Here is a 16,789-nt window from a genome sequence, read left to right as displayed (position 1 = left end):
ACCCGACCCCCCCCGCCCCCCACGACCCGACCCCCCCGACCCGACCCGGCCCCCCCGATCCGACCCAACCCGCCCCCCCCTACCTGCCCCCCGACCCAACCCGACCCGCCCCCCCCGACCCGCCCCCCCCGACCCGCCCCCCCCGACCTAACCTCCCGACCCGACCCGCCCCCCCAACCCGCCCCCCCGACCCGACCCGCCCCCACCGACCCGCCCCCCAGACCCGACCCGCCCCGCCCCCCCTACCCGACCCGCCCCCCGACCTGACCCACCCCCCCCCCGACTCGCCCCCCCCGACCCGACCCGCCCGACCCACCCCCCCGACCCGACCCGCCCCCCGACCCGCCCCCCCGCCCCGACCCGCCCCCCCCGACCCGACCCGCCCCCCCGACCCGCCCCCCACGACCCGACCCGTCCCGCCCCCCCGATCCGACCCGCCCCCCCGACCCGACCCGCCCCCCGACCCGCCCCGCCCCCCGACCCGATCCGCCCCCCCGATCGACCCGCCCCCCCCCCGCCCCACCCCGACCCGACCCGCCCCCTCGACCCGACCCGCCCCCCCGACCCGACCCCCCCCCAGACCCGACCCGCCCCCCCGACCCGACCCGACCCCCCTGACCCAACCCGCCCCCCCGACCCAACCCCCCCCGACCTGCCCCCCCGACCCGACCCCCCCCGACCCGACCCCCCCCCTGACCCGACCCCCCCTGACCCGACCCGCCCCCCCGACCCGACCCGACCCGCCCCCCCCGACACGACCCCCCCCGACCCGACCCGACCCCCCCCGACCCGACCCGACCCGCCCCCCCCGACCCGACCCGCCCCGCCCCCCCCGCCCCGACCCGACCCGCCCCCCCGACCCGACCCGCCCTCCCCGATCCGACCCTGATGTCATGAATTGCGCTGGAGGTGACGAATAGTTGCCAGCTCCTTCAGCCTCATTCCACTTCCCTTTTTCTTATTCATGGGATTTGGGCATCACTGACAGAAGCAACGTTTGTTGCCCATCCTTAACTGCCCCTTGGAGTGAGTGGTTTGCTAGGCTGCTGCAAAGTCAATCACATTGATGTGGCTCTTGTAGTCACATGCAGGCCAGATCGGGTACGGATAGCAGATTTCCTTCCTTAAATCATATCAGTGAGCCAGATGGGTTTTCACAACAATCGGTGATAGTTGCCATGGTCACCATGACTGGCCATTCATCTGGGGAAGGAGCAGTGGTCCGAAAGCTAGTGATTTGAAACAAACCTGTTGGACTTTAACCTGGTGTTGTAAGACTTCTGTCTCTGCTCACCATTACTGAGACCAGCTTTATATTCTAGATTGATTAATTGTATTTAGGTTCCACCAGCTGCAATGATGGGATTTGAATCCATATCCTCTTCTGGCCCTGATTCCCCTTCCTGCTAGCTGGGCCTGGTGAGAAAGCGCCAAGTGTTTCCCTGCTCAGAACCATGGTTAAAATAGCATTTAGGCCCGAATGACTTCAGTAGAACCCGATTTCCGTATTTAAAGAAGGACCCACCAGTTTCTTCTGGGTGTCCTTCTCGCCTGTTTAGAAAGGCGTGTTTCCCTCAGGTTTTGCCCAAACGTGATAGGCAAGTTTAAAATCGTTCCCTTTGCGTTCCTGTTACTGAACTGTGTTGTTACATTTACTAGTCTGGAATGGTTTTGTTAATCGTTTCTAAATTTGGATTTTCTTCTCATTCTTTTGCACTAGAATACAGTGGTTGTGTTGCCAGAACAGCAGCAAACATCACAAGAACTACTACGTCGAGTCCAGCTATGCACACTGTGCATTGGTATGATTTATCACATTTACTATATAATGAAGCATGCCCTTCTGATTTATTGTTTGCATTAAATCTTTCTCTGTCCACAGAATTTACATTTCTGGCAGATAGAGAACTTAACCATACATCGCCAGATCTGGCTGGACCTAATAAAGCATTTATCAGGGCTTGACAGGGTCGATGCAGAGAGAATGTTTTCCATCAATGGGAATCTAGAAATAAAGAACACAGTTTAAAAACAAGGGGGCGGGATTCTCCAATCTCCAATGCCGAAATTGCGTTCGCTGATCGGCCGGAAAATCCACGTTGGCATCGCAATCGCCTTTGCGATGCCCCGCCCCCTCCAAAACAGCGTGCTCTCGGAGTACACCACACGCCGTATCAGCAGCCTCAGGACGTTTCCTGAGGCCCTCCCCCGATGCTCCACCCACGACCGGCCGTGTTCCCGACGGAGTGGGTCTCTCATGCTATTTTTTTTTCCGGGAACTTGGCATGGGGGCTGCGGAGTAAGTCCAGCACCACCACAGTCGGAGGAGAGTCGATCCCGCGAGCCGTGGACTCGGCAATTTTCCGTCCGCCTCCGCAGCTGGAGCCAGGGTGCTCTAGGCTGCCTTGATGCTAGACGGAGGATCGGTGGCCGTTTTGCACCGATTTTTCGGTCGTAAAACGTCACCGTTCCCATGCAGGTGTCAGGACATAGTCCCCAAATCGGAGAATCCAGCCCGAATCTCACATTGACGAAAATGGATGAGGAGGAATTTCTCCTCTCAGGGGGCATTAATCTACGAAAATCTCGACCGCAGTGGCACCTGTAGGATATTTAATATATTCAGAACTGAGTTGGACAGATTTTTGACCTGTAAGGAAGTCGAGGGATATTGGTGAGAAGGGGCACGCAGGCAGGAATGTGGAATTAAGGCCACAATCAGACCAACCATAATCTTATTGAATGGTGGAGCAGGTTCAAGAGGCTGCTCTTTGCTCCTAATTCTTGTACGAATCAGGTGCAGATGAAAGCTCACAGAACCCAGAAACATTGGGGAAAATATTCCGGTCCTGCCGGCCCCGGGAATTATCACGGGCGGGGCAGAAAATTTGGCAGACCCTTTAAAGATCCGTTGAGCTCAGGCGGGTATTTCTGGTCACGGGTTGGACGCGACAGGAGAATCCTGCCCATTGGGCGGGTTTTCTGGCCCTTCCCACCCATTAACTTTGTTTCCCTCTCCACAGCTGCTGCCAGACTTGCTGAGTATATCCACCATTTTGTGTTTTTGTGTCAGCATTATCAGGTTCCGCTTGCATTACTAACGCCACGTCATATTCAAAGGCGATCCAGGATTGCAGAGTCAAGCCCCAGCCTGTCTTCTGCATTGTTAAAATCTCTTCTTGAACTAAATTTTCCCTGCCATCTCCATGCTCGTCACCAACAACATGGAGCCCATGGATATCACTGTCACATAGTTGAAGGCCGTCCATCCAGCTGTCTCTCTCACTTCCTCCCTTCCCTTTAATACACTGAGCTTATGTCCTGATGTCTTCCAGTGCCCGAGTCTGGAATTCACATCTTTCTCCAGACCCTACCTTATCACCTGCCTTGCTCAGTTAGAACTCACCTTATTCATGGAACCAAAGCACCTGCCTCCCTGGGAATCAGGTTTGCTGATACTGTTAACAGTTCCTTCTCCTCAGACACGGTTCTCACCCTCTTTCTCCAAATCTGCCGTCCTTACCACGCTTGTCAAAACACATCACCTTTAATGACCCTGCCCTTGCAAACTACATCCACTTCGAAGCTCGCTTGCCTCTCCAAAATCCTTCAACGTGTTGTCACCTTCCAAATGTGTGTTCTTTTTTTCCCTGAGTTCCATGCTGCAATCCCCCCAGTCCGGCTTCTGACTCTGTCACAATTCTAAATGACCCGTGTCAAAGACACAATTGACATGTTTTCGGGCTGTGACGTTGATAGAGGATAGATCGATTTTGACGCAGTTGGTCACAACTTACCACACTGTAATTCACAATTCTACCAGAGGAGGTGCTGTACCAGTGAAGGGGTGAAATCACACGTTTATGCAGCCATTTTACATTATACTGATGTACCATCAATTCACTACAAGACGATGAGAGCGAGTGAACATAGGCTTTATTATCCAAGAACTTGCCTGCCTGTGACTGCTGTAACAATGAGCGCCGCCCACAGGTGGCAGGTCTATATACCGCCGCCGCCCACAGGTGGCAGGTCTATATACCGCCCCAGGGGGGACGGAGCCAGAGGCGGAGCCTACCAGGGTTCCAGTACAATACATGGAACGAGATCATATTACCATTCCCTGGCCATAGGCCACAGTACTATACAGACATTATATTTATGTACTATACAAACTTATATTATGGTGAATGCATTCACCACATATACATATTGACATAGCAACTTATAATGGGAATAGGTGACATGAAGACCAGAACATCCAAGTTCAAAGACGGAACTGATTTATGCCAACTTACTCTGGACGAATTATCCCCTGCCCTCTACCTCAACTCATCTGAAAACTACATTTGGTTTTGACCACCCACGCTTTAAGTTATATTGTGACAGATGCAAAATTATTTGGTTCAAAATGTTGAATTCTTACAAAATGTTGATTCTGTTTGTACGAGAGCCCAACACTAACAACACAAAAATACGCACCAAGTTGTTCAGCAAAAATTAAATGACGAATCTTCTTTTGCAGATGTGTGTGAACCACATGATGAATGTTCAAGATTCACCATCCCCCCTCCCCTTCCAGTAAACCTGGACATAGCTTTCGTTGTTAATGACTTACAGCGAATGGAAACTGCACAATCTGAAACAATTCAGCATTTCTTAAACTCAATGGTGAATGAGTTTGTGAATTCCCCAGAATCGAAAGCCTCTGATCTTCATCCCCGGGTGGCCCTGGTACAGCACAGACCAGGTTCCATTCCAAGATATGGGAAAGATCCATTTAACCTGGAGTTTGGTGTTCTAGATTACTCCACAAAAACACTGAAGAAGAGGCACATCCAAGACTCGTTCAGTCAGCTGGAGGGTTCCTCTGGCATTGGCAATACCATTGAATGGAGCTTGAAGAATTTCTTCTCAAATCTCACAAATCAGCAAACCTACAAGGTTATCTTTACGATATTCTCAGGGGAAACGAGTATTGATGAGAGGAAATTACTGGACATATCGCGAGAAGCCAAATGCAAAGGTTTCACAATGCTTGCACTAGCCCTTGGGGAGGTAACTAATGTCACAGTCCTGGAGGAGTTTGTCAGTTTTCCTTTTGATCAACATTTACTTCAACTGGACAGAGCCCTGGAGGCTGAGATGGAATATGCACAAAGATTTGCAGTGGCTTTTTTGAAAAACATGGCAAGTAAGTGCAATAATAATCTAATGAAAAGCGTAGAAATAAAGAGAGACCAGATATTGTGTCATGTCTGTTCTGCATTAAACTACAGTACAAATACAATCCAGTTATGTGTCATTGTAAGTTACTAAATACTTTAAGTAGGCGCATGGCCAACATTAGGTCATGCTGTGAGAATAAAGATCTATTCACCTCAACTTCATGTCGGTGAGTATAACAAGGACAGAAATGTTGCCTTCCAGCTTAGGGGCAAATCTTCCTTTGCTAAATTCAGCTCAAAGGCAGCAGTGAAGATTGTACAGTCCACTCTGTTTGATCGATGTGTATTTAATGTGTACTTTAGACTAAAGTTAGCAGATGGGGAATGAAAGTCAGCCTTTAAATCCAAAGGCCTCACTCTTATATTTTGGCACCAAACCATTTCCAATTCGAGGAAAGGAAATCTAAAACCCCAGTGGCAAATATGTGGCAGCAACAGAAAACAATAAATCAAAACGCAAAATACCACGAGTGCTGGAAATCTGAAATAAAATCCATGCAGCCCTTATGCAAAATCTATTACAGGCGCAAATCATCCAAAAAATGACGCGGGCCGTGATTTACCTGCCACGTCCCGTTCTCACTCGAGTGCAACATGGCCGTTAGATTGCGGGACAGGCCAGAATCGGTAACCACGCCAGGCGCCACTCTGTTTGCCATCTAACTGGCCCGCTCCTGTTGGCGAGATCAGGATCCCGCCGTCGCATAGCGAGAAACCAATAATCGCCAATCGAAACCAATCTCCATACCGTTAACAGGAACCACCCCTATATCTAACCGCCTTCCCAGCAAGTAGTCACCCGGGCGTCGTTTAGTACACCTTGTTAAAAACGTGAAGCTGGTGGAGTAGTTATGGGGATCCAAACCGGATCCCCACTGGATCACCAGAGGCTACAACACCACTGAGGCAAAAGGCAACATCCAAACATCCAAGAGTGGGGCCTCTGCACTGGGGGCATGCCTGCAATCAGAAAGTGGGTGTGTCCACTAGGGAGGGAACAATCGTCCAGTCCAGGTAACGTTACCAGAGGGTGTCTGGGCTCCGGTGCCCAGGGGTGCCCTTGCAGCTGGGGGTGCATGTGCAGGGCGTGTTTGATGGCATCCTCAGGAATGGCACGAGTTGGCGGGGGGGCGAGGTGGGGGGGAGCCATGGGGGGACCAGAGTGTATCGGCCTGGAAACCACCGCTATATGACTGTCCCTCACCCTTGTCAATCCTTTACAGATATTGCATGAAATGGGTGATATCTTGGATCCCACGGAGGCTGCCATCACCTTACTGGTCAGGCGGCCAGATGCTGGATAACGTGTGTGGTAGTCACCACTGTTTGTATATAGTACACGTATGAGATGTAATACGGTAAGGCTCCTGTACTACAGGTACAGGGGTAGATCCCTGCCTGCTGGCTCCGCCCAGGAGGCGGAGTATAAATGTGTGTGCTCACTGAGCTGCAGCCATTTCGGCAGCAGCTGTAGGAGGCCACACATCTCTGCGTAGTAAAGCCTCGATTACTCTCTACTCTCGTCTTGTCGTAATTGATAGTGCATCAAGGTGGCAGCAGTGTCAACAGAGGCTCAAAGTGGTGGCCCATGTGCAGGGCCCCGCTACCACCCTGAAGACCCGACCGCCCATCAGGCCAGGAAGGGACCTAAAGGGGCCAGCGACGACACAAGGTGTACAGACGTCACTAGTTGTTCAAACTGATGATGGACAGTGTGTGCTGTAGGAGGCTCCACCTCAACAAGGGGGCGCTGGGTCAGGGGGTCAGAGGTTGGCACGCATTGCCGAATAACGTGTCAGATGCTTCACATGTCTTGGGACCAACGTGTTTTATTGTTGTACAGTAGTGACCTCAACTGCCCCTAGCCCCCAATGGTGCCGCCCCCCCCCCCCCCCTTTCCCAGCCAGTCTCCACAGGAAACTGGTCCCAGCTTGGTATAAGTGGAGCGTGCTCCCACAGAGCAGCTCCTTCCTTCCCCAATACTGGGTTCTATGAAACAAAATACCTGTCTCCCGCATCACTCTTCCAGCCCTGCATTTAACTGTCTAATGCTTAGCCTGTGGTGATATGCATTACTGTAAATACACAAGGGGTTAATGTAAGTACACGTAGACTAGCTAGACACTAGAGGGAGCACTAGAGACATGACACACAGACACTCAACCAATAGGTCAGTAAGATAGGACGTGACCAATTGGCATTCACGATACACACAGAGGTGACACTACCACAGGAGGGCATTACACCAACCCATATATAAAGGACACAGCACGCATGATCTTCCTCTTTCCAGTGGAGACACTCAGTGAGTACAGACACAGGGTTGATTCAACACGTCACACCCACCACCTGGATTGTAGCAGACTGGTACGTCAGTCTGAGTATCTATAGAAGGACTAACAGTAGTGGCGAATCTGAGTAGGAGAATTGTTAATAGTTTAATAAACGTGTTGATGTTATCTCCATGTCTGAACCTTCCTTTGTCAGAGTGCACATCAAGGAAGCAGCTTATGCTACACCAAGAGCATAACAAGACATAGCCCAATATCATTGTGCATCTAGCTCAAGAAACAATCGAGGGTCTGACCTATGACCTTTTGTTGAGTTCCTCAGATTCCCTCAGCAGAATTTCACTCCTATTTTCATGTTCTACATTGGTTTCTAAGTGGGCCACAACAATTGGACCCTCCCCCTTCCACTTCAGGTTACTGGTGAGGAACTTGAAATGGAAGGGGTAGAGGTCCAATTGTGAGGAGATACCCTTAACCCTGGCACCAGGTAAGGCAACACAATCTTTGGAAAGCCCAGTCATGGCTGCAGAGGACAATACCTATTCCCTTGTCTCCTACCACTTCCACATTTATTTTCACACACTTCAATTGAATGTTCTCCTCTGGCCTGAAGATGCAGACACTCACTGCTATGATTGTCCAGGATCGTGTGTCTTTCACAAACTTCCACATGCTGCAGTTTGGCACATCATCTGCAGTGACATTCCTTTCTAATCCTGTTTTCTCATATCCATTAATATTGAAGTAGAATCTGTTTCTACACTGCCCCAGTTCCTGTTATTTTACCCTGCTCCTTAGTTATATCCTCAGATTGTTATTGAAAGAAAATTGAGCTCTTCAATGCCAGTATTTTCTATCTAGTTAATTTTGCATTTATTTCTCTTAGATAGGAATAATTAGTTCAATATAAAATTATACACTTGCCTTAACTATAAAATAACTTAACCACTTTGCAGTAGTTATTTGGGCCCCACCACCCCTCTGACATGTTCTTCAGATTCAGAATTGTTTTTAACAAAGACTTGCCCACATCAAAGAGAGAAAGACAATTCTACTCAGACACTTCTACCATGCTTAGCAATATCTCCATTCAGCCACTTCTATGGTCTCTCTTCACAGCCTCACCTCCTGCACTTTACTGTCTCTCCTCACAGTCCTCCCGCACTTCCATGAAGCCCGGCTGCCTTCTTTACCCAACCTGACCTACATGTAGGCCCGGACTCGCATCAACTCCTAACCGTCCTCTGCAGTATGTTGGACAGCATCAAAACCGTTGATAAAGAATAGGACTGTTATCGCTCAAAATAGCTGAGAGTCACCTTCAGCTAGGGGTGAGCAGTAAATGCCAGAGATCATCACATTCCGGAGAATGAAAATCAAAGTTTCTACAGCAAGGGATAGAAGTGAGAATTTTGAACTCGTTCTAAATTGCCTTCAATCCAGTACAACCAGGGGTTCGCTCCCAGTTTCTGTGTGAGCCATTGTCCTCAATATGATTGAAGTGGTGCATGCAAATGGGGTAAAAACACACCAGGAAACATCGGCATTTATCAAATGCAGGTACTGTGCTGGGGCTGCCGAAATCTGAAGCATCATCATCCCTAACACTGTCCCATTGCAGAAGTACATCGGTGGTTTATGTTTAAAATACTTTTCTTTTCACCCTGCTTTTTTACTTAAGGCATTGATTGGAAACACAAAATTGTCTATCTGTCCTGGCTGCTCATCCCTCTTACTACTTATGTTTTCCAATCCATCACCCGGGTGATGTACAAGGATAATTGATCACATAATGTGAATATAGAGAACAGGTAAAAGTCACTCGCTGATGCCTCGGGCAACTGAATGAAGCTGCTTCATTTTTTGTTAAAATAATTTTTATTGAAAGTTTCAAAAAATATCAAAAACAGAAAATAACAACAAAAAAAACAGTATTAACAACAACAAAAGAAAAACATAATAACCTCACGGTAGCATGGTGGTTAGCATCAATGCTTCACAGCTCCAGGGTCCCAGGTTCGATTCTCGGCTGGGTCACTGTCTGTGTGGAGTCTGCACGTCCTCCCCGTGTGTGCGTGGGTTTCCTCCGGGTGCTCCGGTTTCCTCCCACAGTCCAAAGATGTGCGGGTTAGGTGGATTGGCCATGCTAAATTGCCCGTAGTGTAAGGTTAATGGGGGGATTGTTGGGTTATGGGTATACGGGTTACGTGGGTTTAAGTAGGGTGATCATTGTTCGGCACAACATCGAGGGCCGAAGGGCCTGTTCTGTGCTGTACTGTTCTATGTTCTATGTTCTAACCCCCAAACCCCCCCCCCCCCCCCCAGTAGCTACAAAAAGAAGAAATATATAAGCACCCAGCATATTCAATAAACACATATACACATTTACACATTCCTCCACTCCCCCAAAACAAACCCTCCCTTCCCCCACCCCCACCCCCACCCCGGGTTGCTGCTGCTGCCGGCCTATTTTCCTACCGTTCTGCCAGGAAGTCAAGGAAAGGCTGCCACCGCCTAAAGAACCCCTGTACTGATCCCCTCAGGGCAAATTTCACCTTCTCCAATTTGATGAACCCCGCCATATCATTGATCCAGGCCTCCACGCTCAGGGGCCTCGCATCCTTCCATTGAAACAAAATCCTCCGCCGGGCTACTAGGGACGCAAAGGCCAGGACACCGGCCTCTTTCGCCTCCTGCACTCCTGGCTCCACTGCAACCCCAAAAATTGCGAGTCCCCAGCCTGGCTTGACCCTGGATCCTATCACCCTCGACACCGCCCTTGCTACCCCCTTCCAAAATTCCCCCAGCGCTGGGCATGTCCAGAACATATGGGCATGGTTCGCTGGGCTCCCCGAGCACCTAGCACACCTGTCTTCGCCCCCGGAAAACCTACTCATCCTCGTCCCGGTCATGTGGGCCCTATGTAGCACCTTGAACTGTATGAGGCTAAGCCTCGCACAGGATGAGAAGGAATTCACTCTCTCCAGGGCATCCGCCCACGTCCCCTCCTCAATCTCCTCACCCAGCTCCTCTTCCCATTTACCCTTCAGCTCCTCCACCGAGGCCTCATCCACCTCCTGCATGACGTGGTACACGTCCGAAATCCTCCCCCCTCCAACCCACACCCCCAAGAACACCCTGTCCCGTACCCCACGTGGGGGCAGCAGAGGGAACCCCTCCACCTGCCGTCTGGCAAACGCTCAAACCTGCATGTACCTAAACATTAGGTACCGGGGGGAGCCCAAACTTCCCCTCTAACTCACCCAGGCTCGCAAACCTCCCATCCACAAACAGATCCCTCATGAAGCTGCTTCATTAACGGTGACCCACATCGCTAAGTCTCTTGCCTTCCGATTGATATTTAAATCATGGTTGGAGTGCAGTAAACTTTCACGACATGATTCAAAAAGGAACGATCTCCTGTCCAATTACAACTTAAAGTTGTGGTGCATAGACCTTTTGTGAAATAGAATTTATCGGTTTCTGGGTAATTTCTTAACTGCACTTTTCTCTGAATGGAGTAATTCATGGAATCCTGCCTCGAGTTTTATTCTGATGGAGACTCAATAAAGAGAACATTTGTTTTTAATTTGACAGTAGGAATCAACAGTTATCCACCTGCAGCACTACAGAGGGAGTGTGGAGGACTAAAATCTCAAGAAACAGTCAAAACCAGAACTTCTGCAGATTCAGACCGGTATGTCTTATGGTCACTCACTACTAGACATTGAGCATTAATGTCAGTATACCCCAATGATTCATATATGACCTCCTCATTACAGAGCGAACATCATGCAAAACATGGAAGAGTCAAAAGACAGGATTCATGGTAAGTAATTCAGAAGATCATTGGGACATAGAAGGATGTCATTCAGCCCCTCAGACGTGCTTCGTCCTTCAACCATGGCTGGTCTGTACCTCAAACCCCTTTACCCACCTATTCTGTGCACTCCCTGTTAGCTTTACCTCCAAAAATCAATTGAAAGCTCCAATTAACCCTCAGCAATGGCATCCTTTCAGAGAGAAAGTTCCACAAATGTTTACATACATTCCAGAATCCCTTTCTGTTGATTTAGCATGACAGAATTTGAGAAATGAGCTGTATTCTAGGAAAGCTGATGTCTGAACGCACGGTTATCATAATAATAATAATCTTTATTAGTGACGCAAGTAGGCTTACATTAAACACAACGCAATGAAGTTACTGAGAAAATCGCCTCGTCGCCACATTCCGGTGCCTGTTCGGGTACACTGAGGGAGAATTCAGAATGTCCAATTCACCTAACAAGCACGCCTTTCAGGATTTGTGGGAGGAAACTGGAGCGCCTGGAGGAAACCCACGCAGACACAGGGAGAATGTGCAGAATCCACGCAAACAGTGACCCAAGCCGGGAATCAAACCCAGGTCCCTGGCACTGTGAAGAAACAGTGCTAACCACTGTGCTACCGTGCCCAACTCCTTTGATTGATAAAAATCCAGGTACACTGGCTGGGATTTTCTGGGCCTAGCGCGACAGGTTGACCCATGGCGGATGCAACAAACCATTTAAATCTCCGTAAACTTCCCATGGGATGGGCTGGAAAATACCATGTATGGTGTCTACACAAACAAACTGGCATATAAAAATGCAGTAATGATCATTCACCTGTGACTATAAATATTCCAAATATAATAACAATCACTCTCCTGTGAGGATAAGTGTTACAAGTACAGTATTAATCCCTCTTATGTGACTACAAATGTTAACCCAGAAATATTTTATGATTTATGTTTCCTTTAGTGAAAACAAAGAGTATTTTGGAATCTTTATTACCTAACTTCAGTCCAACAACTTCCTTTATAAACCATAACGGCTCAGTTGTTAGTTCTCTGGGCCAGGAGGTCGTGGATGCCAAAGGAATTTGTGCGCATGCCTATGACTAACATTCCAAGACAGTACTAAGGGAGAACTGCAGTGTCCATGTGTTATCATTAAAATGAGTGCTGAAGGGATCAGGGTATAATGGTAGGATTAGTGTTCTGGAAGGTTGAGATGTGCCAAAGGACTTTTTTCTTTGAATCCTTTATCTTGATGCACTGTCACTTTGCAACTACTCTTCGTTCTCATTACATTCATCTTTTCAACGTGTCCTACCTCTTACCTCTTTCATTCTCTCCTGCCCAACTCTCAACACTGAACCTACTTCTCTCTCAGCGGAGCCAGGTTTCCAAATGTTTGCGCATTATGAAGCCTTTGCTTTTGGCTTCTGTCTTAAATATCTCACCCTTGCATCTGAATAATGTTTTTTATTGTGACCAGCTGTTATCTAGCACTGATCCGTTTACTAGCCCCACTTTGCACCCGAGCCCGACCGACCCAGCCCTTGGAGCCAATCCTTATCCCGAAGTTACGGATCTGACTTGCCGACTTCCCTTACCTACATTGTTCCAACATGCCAGAGGGGCTGGTTTAGCAGAGTGGGCTAAACAGCTGGCTTGTATAGCAGAACAAGGCCAGCAGCACAGGTTTGCGCCATTTTTTTCGGGCGTAAAATACCACTGTTCCCACGCTGGCGACAGCACTTAGTTTCAAAATCAGAGAATCCAGCCCAGGGTCTCTATAGCCAAGATCCAAGCACCATTTTGGATATGCCATGGAATCGCCACAGTGCTGCAAAAATCTAGGTTTAAGTGCCACTTACTCAAAAAATGCCCATCTCCCATACCTAATATCCAGTGGGCGCAATTCTCCCGAGTTACGAAAAATCGGGAAGCTGGCGTCAAAAACGGGCGCATTTGGCGCTAGCCTCCGCCCCCCCCCCCCCCGACCGGGAACCGATTCATCTCCCCGGTCGGGGCTAGCATCGCGCGGCCGTGAACTCTGGCATTGCGGGCTTAACGAATTTCGTTAAGCCCGCTAGCCAAAGTTAGCGACGGCTGACGCGTCAGATGATGTCAGCCGCGCATGCGCGGATTGGACGACTCCAACCCGCGTATGCGCGGATGACGTCATCACGCATATGCGTGAAACCCGCGCATGCGCGGGCCGGTATGCCCCTCAGCCGCCCCGCGAATGGATCCAGCGGGGCGGCGGAGGGAGAAAGAGTGCGCGGGGTAAGTACCCGCCTCCCACGATCGGAGCCCACCGATTGCGGGCCCTTGGCACGGCCGTGGTACGGCCGTGCCAATCGGTGCCATGGTTACCGAGAACGGGACTTTACGGCCGTTTTTACGAATGGTCAGAGCAGGTGTGTTTTACACTTGTAAAAACGGCTGTAAAGGCCTTGGAAATCGGCCCATCGGCCAGGAGTGAATTGCTGCTCGCCGTAAAAAAACGGCGGGCAGCGATTCGTGTCGGGAGGCGGGCGTGGGGGGGGGGGAGAATAGCGGGAAGGCGTCGGACCAGCGTGTCTGTAAAAATTTACGCCGCCCGCTATTCTCCGATTTTTCATAAGTCGGGAGAATCGCGCCCAGTGACTCACACGGGGTCCAGCATATCCCAACAGATCAGTTTTAAAGTACTTTCCCTACACTAGCTCTCTACCTCCTCTTTCTTCCCCTGACTCTGGCCAGCAGTTCATCTATTGAATCTCTCCTGACAGAGACTCTGGCTGCGGGAGCCCTACTCTTTCAAACTCCTCCAATCACCTTCACCTCTGTACCATCTTCCCCGCTTAAACATGAAAATACTTGTTGGAGTATATTTTTTCAGTCACCTCTCACAATCATCCAACAAAATCTTGGCATCGACAATTTATTTTCTCTCTTTAAGATTACAATAAAGTTAAACGGAAATGGAAAGTTCTCAAAATCAAGGGGTTAAATGTTGACTCTTTGTGACAGTGTAACATGGGCAATGGTGTACCTGTCATCCATGTTACATCTCTCCTGATCAAAATAAAAATTGATGTAAACTTTTATGTTGTCACACAAAGCTAAAAATAGCCACCAGAAATCATGACTAATCTTGGTCTAGTAAAGGATTTGAAAGCAAAACGGTATGTGTATTAACTATTATGTGTGCTGAGTTGATGAGCCTAGTACCCAGCCCGCTGTAGACCCCACTGGTTAATCACTTCCTGTTGAAATTGATTGACAGGAAATTAACTGATGGATAGCCTGTTCCATTGTTTCACTGCCTAAGGCAGTGAAGGCTAACATCCACCTATCTAAAACAAGCCAGTTGTACAACACTCTGAGGTGCCATGTACAATTTATTGTGCGCCATTAGCCGAAGTTTATACACTGGCTAATTGGCAGCATCCATTCATAGTAAAAAGACACATGCAGATTGAAACCAGAGATCCATGACTCCTCCAGAAAATATGCAGATCAATAGCTACATTTCCCCGTAGAAACCCTTGCAGATCTAGAAGCTATTATCTTCCTATCATGAACATAAGAATCATATAGGGCAAGGAGGACATCATTCAGCTCTTTGAAGGAGTTATCCAATTTGTCCCAGCCCTGCTGTTTCCCCTTGGTGCTCATTCACAAGGTAATAACACCGACCCATACTGGTTCGATTTGCATCAGTGGAGTGAGTGGGGCAGCACGGTAGCATAGTGGTCAGCACAATTGCTTCATAGCTCCAGGGTCCTAGGTTTGATTCCCGGCTTGGGTCACTCTCTGTGCGGAGTCTGCATGTTCTCCCCGTGTGTGCGTGGGATTCCTCCGGGTGCTCCGGTTTCCTCCCACAGTCCAAAGATGTGCGTGTTAAGTGGATTGGTCATGCTAAATTGCCCTTAGTGTCCAAAATTGCCCTTCGTGTTGGGTGGGGTTACTGGGTTATGGGGATGGGGGGAGGTGTGGTCTTGGATAGGGATGCTCTTTCCAAGAGACGGTGCAGACTCGATGGGCCGAATGGCCGCCTTCTGCACTGTAGATTCTATGAAACTAATTCTGAGTGGTTACCGAGTGCAGGGAGAGATTTGAAGCTGTCCTTGTCCATGGTTCTGAAAGTTAATAAAGAGCCCCTGAGGATTTTTGTCACCATTTTCTCTTAGCACTGGTTTTGTTGCTGATCAATCCTCTGAAAATTATGGACCAGAGTGCACAGGCCAGCAATTCAATGAATAAATCTGGCACCCTGGCCACTGACAATCTCCAGCACAGATCCTGCGGATTCATGAGGAGATCGCTTCATTTCAAGTGGCCAGTTTCAAACACATCATATCTCTGGTACCTGAGTGACCCCACTGGCAAACTACTCCAATCCTGGGAGCTTCCATGTTCCCAACCCTCTCACCTTCTCTTCAACCCCTCCTGTTTCAATAGCCTTGCTATTGCAGACTGTAGATCTGGCCCTTACCAGTCCTGTCACGTACCGACTTCCTGGTCCTTCTTAGGTCAGAGTTGCAGCTGCACTGTACTGAGAGGGCTAAGGATTTCTAGCCCGATCACATGTTAATATATATGTCATATATAGCATTGCATCTACTGAAACCATCGTAACTCTACAGGATGGCTGTTAGTCTGGTTGTGAGTACAACGTACAGTGCACTTTAAAGTACGTCTTCTGTTTCTATCTCATTTCATACCAGCATACTCCACTAGCTATTTACTGATTTCTCTTTTTCTGTTCCAGAAGTGTGTGCATTAAATGTCGAAGAAGGAAACTGTCGCAATTACAGATTAAAATGGTTCTTTAGTGCAACAGAACAAATCTGCAAACGGTTCTGGTATGGTGGCTGCAGAGGAAACAAGAACAGATTTGACACCCGTGAGGAATGTGAAGCCTTATGTCTAAAATCTACCTTCTAAATGCTGATGCACACAAGTTGAGATTTTTGAATGTATGTCTGCAAGGAAGAGGAACTTGAACAACAACATCGGGATAAGAAAAAAAACTATCTTGTTTTGCATTTGCAAGTTAAAATTCAATCTTACCAAGCAATAATATTCCTCCATAGTTGTCAACATAACATTAATCATCCAGTATTAGTTGATTACTCACTGTTTCTTTCTACATTTACTCTTAGCTGTTCTATTCATCCTGATAATACAGTTGCAGTTACACTCTCCTAAACAGTTTTGAGTTCCCTTCAGATTCAACGCACTGGCTGTCTGTGTAAACAGATCAGCAAAAGAATGCCAATATAGGCAAGACACATCTCTGTGTAAGAAAGAGCTATGCCCATCCTGGATCTCCAAAGCTCACAGGGATGGGAAAGGCACCGCGATCTAGATGCTTTCAGTAGGCATTCCCACCAAAGAAAATAGTAAGTCTAGTAGAGAGTGCTGGGCTAAAAGAGATTTAACCTATTTCCATTCATTGCCCTCCAATGTCA

At 48.7% G+C, this 16,789-nt stretch overlaps 1 protein-coding gene across 1 annotated transcript in view; it reads left to right on the top strand.

The window, feature by feature from the left end:
- LOC119965586 (collagen alpha-6(VI) chain-like) overlaps window positions 1–16,305 on the top strand; it is a 190,159-nt gene extending 173,854 nt beyond the window's left edge. The window contains 5 exon segments of the mRNA XM_038796377.1: window positions 1,721–1,802; window positions 4,526–5,194; window positions 11,117–11,216; window positions 11,302–11,348; window positions 16,087–16,305. Of these exon segments, the coding sequence (XP_038652305.1) occupies window positions 1,721–1,802; window positions 4,526–5,194; window positions 11,117–11,216; window positions 11,302–11,348; window positions 16,087–16,262 (1,074 nt within the window). The 3' untranslated portion in view covers window positions 16,263–16,305.
- The last annotated feature ends 484 nt before the right edge of the window (window positions 16,306–16,789 follow it).

This window comes from Scyliorhinus canicula, chromosome 5, assembly GCF_902713615.1.
Source record: "Scyliorhinus canicula chromosome 5, sScyCan1.1, whole genome shotgun sequence".
NCBI lineage: Eukaryota > Metazoa > Chordata > Chondrichthyes > Carcharhiniformes > Scyliorhinidae > Scyliorhinus > Scyliorhinus canicula.
Note: the sequence above shows the minus strand (reverse complement) of the source record. Positions and strands in the feature narration are given on the sequence as shown.